Consider the following 10,712-nt stretch of genomic DNA (forward strand, 5'->3'; position numbering starts at 1 on the left):
CCTATGAAGCCTTTGTGTCTAATGATCTGACCTAACCTGACCTGTAGTGTCTGTGTTAAATAAAGCCTTTAGCTCCCAGGTTCCTGCTACAGTTTAATCTTGGCATCTTTCTTTGCTTTACTGTTTTCAGTTCAAGATGGCTTACCAATGACCAGACGCTTTTCTAAAACCGAGTACCAACAATTCTTTCTAGGAATGCACAAAAAGTCTCTCGAGGCGTCTGAGGTGGTGAGGAAAGTGGAAGCCGAGCACAGCAGTCAAGCCAGCCAGGATGACCCAGAGCGTGAAGTCAAGGGCAAGGATTCCAAGGTGGCCATTTCCAAAGAGGAACTGCGGGAGAGCAGCATAGCAGCCCTCAGGGCGAAAGCACAGGAGCACAGTGCTAAAGTGTTAGGAACGGTGTCCAGTGACGGGCAGAGCAAGATGGCGGAGGAGGAAAGACCCGACAAGATGAAGAGCGAGCAGTCTAAAGCAGATGAGCTGTCGACAGAAAAGTTCTAAACTTTATACACAAACTTTTAGCTCTTTATATCTCTGCAGTCTTTTATGATGCAGTATCCTTCAAGACTGTTTTACAGCAACAAAAGCAACATGACGTTGGCTCTGGCTTAACTGTCAGGCCTCCCTCCCTGTTTTATTTTTACTGAGGTTACTCTTGATGGATGTATGTGTGTGTGTCTTTTTTTAACAATTTGTTGTTGGTATATTGACTTGTAATGTAACTATAAACTATAATTATTCATTCGGAGTTGCGCCAAAGTGAACACTGGTGGATTTTAGTAGTTTAGTTTTTCTTTCTGTTCTTTATTTCTTTGATTATATTCAAAAATGTACTTGGATGTTCCAGAATTAGTCTTGGTTACAGCATCCTTGTTAAATCCTACATCCTCTAACCACCAATTCATTGCTTGTAAGGGGTACCTTATGATTAAAATAAAACACACACAAGGCTATTCAGCCTGCTCAGCTCATCAGTGACCCATGTGTAGGCCCATTTCAGAATCTTGTCTTCTCTCCACATTCTCTGCAATTAGAAATGGCCATTTCTTTTCGTAAAATATCAGCTGAGTTCACATCACTGAGCAAAGCCACACGTAATTCCATAAATGACCAACTTTAGTGTGAAGCATTTGCTGTCGATTTGAGTTTCCTTCAATTCAAATCCGTCCATTCATGTTTCCTGGTTCAGCACACATTTGTGTCATGGCAGCCATCTTAGCTGGCACTGTTACCATAGCAACAGTAACTGGTGATCAGCCTGTCGTGAAATATTGGAAGCTTTGGGTTTGCAGATTCTGGTTCTGTGATGGATTCACAAGAGCTGAACTTTTTAATGTTGCATTAAGCAATATTTTCACAATGCATTGGTGTTTCTCATTTGTTCCCAGTTTTGCTCTCCTCGCCTCTGTTTCTCTAAAAGATAATTTCGCTCCCTAAGGGGAGTTCTATAGATGCTGATAACCTTCCAGTTTTTCCAATGATTAGCTAACCTTCCTGCGTTGTTTTTTAGACATTGGTAAGGCCACATTTGGGAGTACTGTCTGCAATTCTGGTCGCCCTGCTAAAGGAAGTATACCATTTAAACCAGGAAAGGGTGCAAAAATGATTTACAGGGATGCTACCAAGAGTGGAAGGTTTCAGTTATATGAGAGATTGGATAGGCTAAGACTTTTTTCTCTGGATCATAAGAGGCTGAGCGGTGATCTTTCCAGAGGTTTATAAAACCATGAGTGGCATGGATAGGGTGAATAGTCAAGATCTTTTCCCCAGGGTAGGGGAGTCCAAAACGAGAGGACATAGGTTTAAGGTGAGAAGGGAAAGATTTAAAAGGGACCCGAGGAGCAATGCATTTTTATATGGAGGGTGGTGCGTTTATGGAATGAGCTGCCAGAGGAAGTGATAGAAGCAAGTATAATTACAACATTTAAAAGATATTTGAACAAGTACATGAATCGGAAAGGTTTAGAGGGATGCATGCAGGCAGGCAAATGGGAATAGTTCAGGAAACCTGGTCGGCATGGATGAGATGGGCTGAAGGGCCTCTTTCCATGCTGTCTGACTCTTTGTACTATCAACTTCGCCCTATTTGAAAGAATTGAGAGTTATGGGGGAGAAAGCAGGAAATGAGTTGAGGATTACCAGATCACAAATTGCAAAGCAGAATTAATGGGCTGAATGATCTATTTCTGTTCCTTTGTCTGAGGGTCATATTAGTACAACTCATAATTCCCAGGGTCTCTGTTATTCTATAATTAAATCACCTGCACCTCTCAATTAGAATCCAGCATGCAACTTGCTCCCAGTTATCCATTATTCAATACATAAACCATGCAAATTCAAGGAGATTTATTGGACCAGAGCAATCCTGATTTCCATGATTCCCTAATTATTCTGCACGCTGTCTTAATGAGTTGGATTAAAAACAGGCGAATCATGTTCAAAGTCTGTGGTAGCGAAAACCTTTAGTAAATTTGAATGGATTATGTTACAAAGTCTATCCCTCTGTTACCTCTCAGGTTTGAGAAATTCCTAAACTTGATGTGGAAGTAAACAGATGAATTAAAAGGAGCTCATGGTGTCCCTGGTTTCTAGGGAAGACCAGAATGCCCATTTGACGTAGGTCTACAAGACAGAGACAGCAACTCCCCAGTCTGAGATGATTGGCATAGGGGCATTGCGACTGCAAGGTTATCTGCAATAAGCCTGGTTCTGGAGTGGTTGCCTCTCATGCCAAGAGACCCAAATACTGCCAACATTGCAGAAGCTCACTGAAGAATTTCCTCAGCACAGACCTCCATTCTGTATCTGATGATGGTCATCACTGATTAGGAGTGTCTGTAAACCCTCAGAGGGACCCTGACCCACTCTGCACTGAGTGGGTGGCTCCATGGTGTACTGTCTTCAGAATTTCCAAGGAGACTCACTGGGATATTTCCCCTTTGACATGGTGTGAACATGGCCTTTTAGGATTTGACAGTAGAGAACTACACCAACCCACAGTGCACACCCATTGCCTCACTGAAAATTATGTTTTTGATGTAAATGGGCTGGAATCACAGAATCCTAGTGTTGTTATGGTGGAGTACAGGGCCATTCAGCCCGCTGTGCCTGCACTAGACTCCCATCAGAGCTGTCCCTCTGTTACCATTTAGGTTTGAGAAATTGCTAAACTTAATTTGGAAGGAAACAGATGAATTAAAAGGAATTCATGGTGCCTCTAGTTTCTGGGGATAACCAGAATGCCCATCGGACGGAGGTCTACAAGACATAGATAGCAACTCCCCAGCTTGAGATGTTTGGCCCTTGTCCCAGGTGAAATGTTCCAATTTGATCTCAGAATCTGGGTGATTTGTGGTCACTGGGGGCCAAGCTGACCTCCAAATTGGGAAATTGTCTGAACTGGGCATGCTCTGTACCCCAACCAGGTGTAAAATGACATCTTTTGGCTATTGATGATCCTTTAATATGTTGCTAAAGTGTCACAGTGTCATATCCAGCTTAACTTCCCTCCAAAATGATGGTAATTTCCAGTGGAATGCTATAACTGGGTGGAGATTGACATGGGCAGATGGGACCAGGGTGTATTTATATGAAGCATTTCTGTGCCATTAATGTTCAGTTTGAATCGTTCTCACACTCAGTGAATGTTCATGGTTTCTGAGAGAAAGGCCTTAAGGCATTTTCCTGCTGAGTTAGGTCAATTGCTAAGATAAAATTCTACAAACCTCTTTCACTTTCAACTGCAAGTATTGGCCAGATTTATATTCTCCACTGCTGAACACCGCCCTCCCCAACCCAATCCCTTCCAACTGCCCAGCTAAGGGTAGAGGAGGTAATGGACAGCTCATTAATCCAGGAACCTTGCATAACTTCCCTGTTCCTCCTCTAGGACATTTCACACTTCAGGTACGATGACCTTCAGGTGAAACCTAGCTGCATCAGATAGAGGAAGATACTTCCTACCTTGTTCCCATTGGAGCTCCCCTTCCTCCACGTGCCCTGTCGATCCTTGTTCCCCACCCTCCTTACTTGGCCTCCACAGACCCCTAGGTGTCGGGGACTAGCTGCATTCCCACACTTTCCAGTGGGCGCCGCAGGAGCAAGGGAAATGCTAGCTGTTTGATTGGTCGATTCCAGAGACCAATTTTTCTCTTTGATTTGAGAGGGGGAGGTGGGAGTGCATGGCAGTCAAGTGTTGTCAGCCAGTTTGCATCCTAATGGTCATCAAATGCCTGGGCAAAGGCAGGTGGGCTCTGGATCTGATAACGACACTAGGGCAGGGTCACTAATTCTCATTTAAAATTCAACCCACCTTGAAACTCCATAAATGCTGCTGGATTGAAATGACCTCTAGTCCTGACCAGATACAATGCCGATATGGCCAACAGTTATAGCATTAACCCATGCCATGATGTGTTGCAGGTAGCTGACCAGTCTCCTGGCCATAGAGATACTGCTGCTGTGTGGAGTCTGAATCTTCCTCCTTGTCTGAGGGGCTAGCACAGTGGCCAGAGGTCTGTGAGGTTAAGACTGGTGATATGTTTCCCAATAGGCCACACTACCCCACCCCCCCGATATCCAACAACATCCACCCCAACCCTATCATGTAGTAGTTACATTTCATTCGATGGACCTGCTGTGCCTCCCTTGGCAGTTGGGTAGCCTGGCTTTGGGATGGCAGAAGGGGGCATAAGGGCACATCCATCCTGAAAGTCCCATGTGTCCTTGTAGACTGGTATGACTGAACCCTGATTCTACCCAGTCACTGATGGTAACTATTACAAAGGTAAAGCCAGCCCTGGTACAGGCTTGTCCCTTTCCTTAGTGCGGGTCAGTGTAGCCCCGTTGGCTAGTTTGCGATGCAGCGTTAATACTAACACTATGGGTTCAATTCCTCACTGAGGCTGAGGTTACCAAAGGACTCTCCTTCTCAACCTCTCCCCTTGCCTGAGGCCTGGTGACTCTCAGGTTAAACCACCACCTGATGTTTGTCTCTAATGAGATGGCAGCCCTATGGTCCAGTGGGACTAAGTCAACTTTACTTTTGTCTATATCCCTTGCCCCAATTTATTAAAGCCCCATTCTAAGAGCAGCAACAAAAGACTTGCATCCATATTTAGTGCTTTTCACAATCTCTGGAGCTCTCAAAGGACCAATGGCATTCTGTTCTGTAACGCAACAGCTAACTGCCCCTCAGACTTATAACAAGCAATGTGATAATGGTGAGCTAAGTTGTTATTTTGTTTGTGATGTTGAGAGTTTGATGTTGGCCAGGGCACCAGTGATAAATCCCTTGGTCTCTTTCAAAATGGTGGCAGCTTTTATGTCCATCCGAGCAAATGGACAGGATCTCTTTTGAAAGATGGTGTCACTGGCAGTGCTGTGCTCCCTCAGTACTGCAGTGGAGTGTCAGCCTTTGCCCTTCACTGTGGAGAAGGCCTTGAATCTCAAAGATAACAAGATGTGGAGCTGGATGAACACAGCAGGCCACAGCTTCAGGGGAGCAGGAAAGCTGACATTTCAGGTCTGGACCCCTCTTCAGAAGAAGACCCTTTTTTTTCAAGGGTCCATACCCGAAATGTGAGCTTTCCTGCTCCTCTGATGCTGCGGCCTGCTGTGTTCATCCAGCTCTACACCTTGTTATCTCAGATTCTCCAGCATCTGCAGTTCCTGCTATCTCTGAACCACAAAGTTGTTATCCAGAAGTAATCTGAGCCACAGGCAGTATTGATAATTAGTCATGGGTATGGTGTGTTTCTACACGCTGACCGCCCAGTGATACCTACACCTCGTGAATGAATTTTTAAAAAAGAAACACATTATGTGGGCAAATTTGAACTGCAGGTGAGATAATTGCTTTCTTGGGAGCGATTACTATGATTTAATCCTTAGATATTCCCTATATGTGAGATGTTTGTCAGTCTTCCTCGTGTTCATTAAGGGATGTTCAGTAGTTAGGATGTGAGTGTAGAGCCATGTGCAAGTGAGTTGCTGGATGCTGGATGTTTCCCCATTTGACACTTGTAGCTGGTGTTGAACATATGCAGCCTTTGTTACCAGGCTCGACAAGGAGTGTACCTCATTGATTCATCTACAGATCTTTATCCCCTTTACACAGCCCCTTATTAAATTTACACCCCACCTACAACATTCAGTAGAAAATGCTGCAATCGCCAGCCATTCTTCTTCCTCACATTGTGGCAGAAAGCAAAGATTCCTTTCTCTTGTGTCGTACTGTTGAGATGCTACCCTATTCCTATAACTCCATTTCTAAAGTAGGCCTAAAGACACCTTGTTTGACAAATAATTGGCCACAAATTACTGCTAAACTAACGACAAGGTTTATGACTGTCACTATTCAAAATGCTACAGCAACTTCCCTGTGAGAGGTAAATGTTAAACTCAAACATCCAGAAATGGCTGAAAAATGTGGTGAATTTTTCCAAAATGGCATTTCACCACCTGTCTCACCATTGAATACATTGCCTGCAGAGAGCTTGTTGTATTTGTGCACTAGATACAATTGACACCCATGACCGTAAGTTCAGCATTTTCCATTTCTCTCTCAGTCCATTTTAACAATGTGTTAAATGTTAATTCATCTCAAGTAACACCTATGGCACTGAAAAATGAACAATTACAATTGTGTAATCTCATTATTTCAGACTTTAATTGTTGTAACACATTTATTCTTTTATTTGAAAATAGCATGAAATGCATATCTTTTGGAATGAAAGAACTAAGCCACTATCATTCAGTGATATCTTGTTCATCCAGAGAGGGAAATCCAGGAGGATCTTTAAAGATCAATCGGTGGGAGAATGTGTTACACTCAGAGAAAGGGACACATTCCACAGTTTGATTTAGTGAGAACATAAAGATCAATAAGATTTGAACATAAACATCAGGATTGTAATCTGGAAGTTTCTTCCCAATGGAACAGGTTGTTAGATTACTGATGACTTTCATACATTACTCATTGTATAGGTTGCAGTGGCAACAATCTTTCCTGAGATCGAAATGACTTTTTAAATCTGAAAATCAAAACTGCTTTGCTGAAAGGAAACATGATTCTACTCATTTGAGTTTAGAAGAATAAGAGGCGACCTCATTGGAATGGATAGGAGGCTTGACAGAGTAAATGCTGAGAGAATGTTAACCCACACGGGGGAGTTCTGGACCAAATAGCATAGTCTCAGAATAAAGAGACTCCAGTTTAAGACTGATATAAGGACGATTTTCTTCTCTCAGAGGGTTGTGAGCCTTTGGAACTCATTTCACAAGAGAGTTGTAGGAGTGGAGTTCTCATGAATATACTTAAGCCTGAGAAAGGTAGATTCCTGATTAGTAAGGGAATTAAGGCTTACAGGAAAAGAGCAGGAAAATGAATGATGGAACAGGCTCAAGGGCTAATTGGCCTCCTATTTCTAATCGTCTGTGATCCTATGGTATACACTGAGTATAAGTGTGGTACACTTGAGTAGACCATTTGGCTTTCACTTATAGACCCTGAGAATAGATTGGCTATTCAAATATCTTCCTGATGGAAGAATGTAAGAGTGTCAATGGTGGACAGCCATAGGTTGAGCCTAAATTCAGTTTCAGGCCAGACAGAGGAGATTTGAAAGAAGGCTCCTGTTAGGCAAAAACATGTTTCTAATGGGTGTCGATCCCATGGAAGGCAGATCATCTAAACACACTCTGTTTTGGGGCTTGAAATATTGCGAGCCCAAGCCAAATTATGTTCCAGGTCTAAATCCAATTCAGATAAATAACCAGGCCATCTCTTGCCTGGACTTTGTAGTGGACTGTACCGGAACCAAGAGGTTATGGTGAAGCTGCACTGGAACCAAGAGGTTATGGTGAAGCTGTACTAAACTCTGGTGTGGCCGCACTTGGAGTATTGTGTACAGTTCTGGTCACCGCATTATAAGAAGGATGTGGAAGCTTTGGAAAGGGTGCAGAGGAGATTTACTAGGATGTTGCCTGGTATGGAGGGAAGGTCTTACGAGGAAAGGCTGAGGGACTTGAGGCTGCTTTCATTAGAGAGAAGAAGGTTGAGAGCTGACTTAATTGAAACATATAAAATAATCAGACGGTTAGATAGGGTGGATAGGGAGAGCCTTTTTCCTAGGATGGTTTCGGCGAGCACGAGGGGGCATAGCTTTAAATTGAGGGGTGAAAGATATAGGACAGATGTCAGAGGTAGTTTCTTTACTCAGAGAGTAGTAAGGGAATGGAACGCTTTGCCTGCAACGGTAGTAGATTTGCCAACTTTAGGTACTTTTAAGTCGTCATTGGACAGGCATATGGACGTACATGGAATAGTGTAGGTTAGATGGGCTTGAGATCGGTATGACAGGTCGGCACAACATTGAGGGCCGAAAGGCCTGTACTATGCTGTAATGTTCTATGTAAAGGGTCAGATCTCTAAAAACCCATAATCAGATAGAGCCAGCATGGAGTTTTAGACCATAGCTTAAGAAATGATCAAACATTAGGTTTGTGAAGGAAGGTTAATGGACAATGACACAATGGATGGTGGGTCTCTAGAATGTCACACCACTTCTCGCTCACCTCATTGCAACCTCGAAAGCATGAACATCTCATTGTCTCTTCATCTCATTGTTTGCTAAATGCATTCTATGATGTGTGATATCAGTTGAATGGAGCTGGAAAGTCTTGGAATGTAAAGCCTTTGTAAATATTGTACAGACGGTGGCCCTCACTCCGCTGGGGTATCCTGCATATTGATATATATCGAATTGTAGTTAATTGTACTAAAATTATGTGTTTCTTGTTTGAATTTCTGTATAAAAAAAGACAAGATCACGGTCACATAAGGAAAATAAATAAATGGTGCAATGAGAATTGACTGAGAGGATCAAAACGTAGATGTCTTGCTTTCTACACATTTTTTGGAAGTGATTTATGTTTCAACAATCAGCTGTGGACCTCTAGGGTAGTGGTCTTGTGTTGAATATCCTTAGAGAACAATTAGCTACATGTCACTGATAATGGGAACTGCAGATGCTGGAGAATCCAAGATAACAAAATGTGAGGCTGGATGAACACAGCAGGCCCAGCAGCATCTCACGAGCACAAAAGCTGACGTTTCGGGCCTAGACCCTTCATCAGAGAGGGGGATGGGGTGAGGGTTCTGGAATAATTAGGGAGAGAGGGGGAGGCGGACTGAAGATGGAGAGAAAAGAAGATAGGTGGAGAGGAGAGTATAGGTGGGGAGGTAGGGAGGGGATAGGTCAGTCCAGGGAAGACGGACAGGTCAAGGAGGTGGGATGAGGTTAGTAGGTAGGAGATGGAGGTGCGGCTTGCGGAGGGAGGAAGGGATGGGTGAGAGGAAGAACAGGTTAGGGAGGCAGAGACAGGCTGGACTGGTTTTGGGATGCAGTGGGTGGAGGGGAAGAGCTGGGCTGGTTGTGTGGTGCAGTGGGGGGAGGGGATGAACTGGGCTGGTTTTGGGATGCGGTGGGGGAAGGGGAGATTTTGAAGGTGGTGAAGTCTACATTGATACCATTGGGCTGCAGGGTTCCCAAGCGGAATATGAGTTGCTGTTCCTGCAACCTTCGGGTGGCATCATTGTGGCACTGCAGGAGACCCATGATGGACATGTCATCTAAAGAATGGGAGGGGGCGTGGAAATGGTTTGCGACTGGGAGGTGCAGTTGTTTATTGCGAACTGAGCGGAGGTGTTCTGCAAAGCGGTCCCCAAGCTTCCGCTTGGTTACCCCAATGTAGAGGAAGCCACACCGGGTACAGTGGATGCAGTATACCACATTGGCAGATGTGCAGGTGAACCTCTGCTTAATGTGGAAAGTCATCTTGGGGCCTGGGATAGGGGTGAGGGAGGAGGTGTGGGGGCAAGTGTAGCATTTCCTGCGGTTGCAGGGGAAGGTGCCGGGTGTGGTGGGGTTGGAGGGCAGTGTGGAGCGAACAAGGGAGTCACGGAGAGAGTGGTCTCTCCGGAAAGCAGACAGGGGTGGGGATGGAAAAATGTCTTGGGTGGTGGGGTCGGATTGTAGATGTCGGAAGTGTCGGAGGATGATGCGTTGCATCCGGAGGTTAGTGGGGTGGTGTGTGAGAACGAGGGTGATCCTCTTTGGGCGGTTGTGGCGGGGGCGGGGTGTGAGGGATGTGTTGCGGGAAATGCGAGAGACGCGGTCAAAGGCGTTCTCGACCACTGTGGGGGTATGTTGCGGTCCTTGAAGAACTTGGACGTCTGGGATGTGCGGGAGTGGAATGCCTCATCGTGGGAGCAGATGTGGCAGAGGCGGAGGAGTTGGGGAATAGGGGATGGAATTTTTGCAGGAGGGTGGGTGGGAGGAGGTGTATTCTAGGTAGCTGTGGGAGTCGGTGGGCTTGAAATGGACATCAGTTACAAGCTGGTTGCCTGAGCTTGTAACTGATGTCCATTTCAAGCCCACCGACTCCCACAGCTACCTCGAATACACCTCCTCCCACCCACCCTCCTGCAAAAATTCCATCCCCTATTCCCAATTCCTCCGCCTCCGCCGCATCTGCTCCCACGATGAGGCATTCCACTCCCGCACATCCCAGATGTCCAAGTTCTTCAAGGACCGCAACTTTCCCCCCACAGTGGTCGAGAACGCCCTTGACCGTGTTTCTCGCATTTCCCGCAACACATCCCTCACACCCTGTCCCTGCCACAACCGCCCAAAGAGGATCCCCCTTGT

The 10,712-nt window shown here is 45.1% G+C and overlaps 1 protein-coding gene across 3 annotated transcripts in view; it reads left to right on the forward strand.

Moving 5' to 3' along the window:
- The window catches only part of vsx2 (visual system homeobox 2), a 95,676-nt gene extending 90,182 nt beyond the window's left edge, over nucleotides 1-5,494 (forward strand). For 2 of the 3 annotated variants that reach the window (XM_048538055.2, XM_048538054.2), the window contains one exon: nucleotides 131-5,494. In XM_048538055.2, coding sequence (XP_048394012.2) covers nucleotides 131-501 — 371 coding nt within the window. In that variant the 3' untranslated portion in view covers nucleotides 502-5,494. The remainder of the gene's footprint in view (nucleotides 1-130) is intronic. The other variant, XM_048538056.2, reaches the window with a different exon arrangement.
- Nucleotides 5,495-10,712: the final 5,218 nt, after the last annotated feature.

The sequence above is a fragment of the Stegostoma tigrinum genome, chromosome 10 (genome assembly GCF_030684315.1).
Source record: "Stegostoma tigrinum isolate sSteTig4 chromosome 10, sSteTig4.hap1, whole genome shotgun sequence".
Classification (NCBI taxonomy): Eukaryota; Metazoa; Chordata; class Chondrichthyes; order Orectolobiformes; family Stegostomatidae; genus Stegostoma; species Stegostoma tigrinum.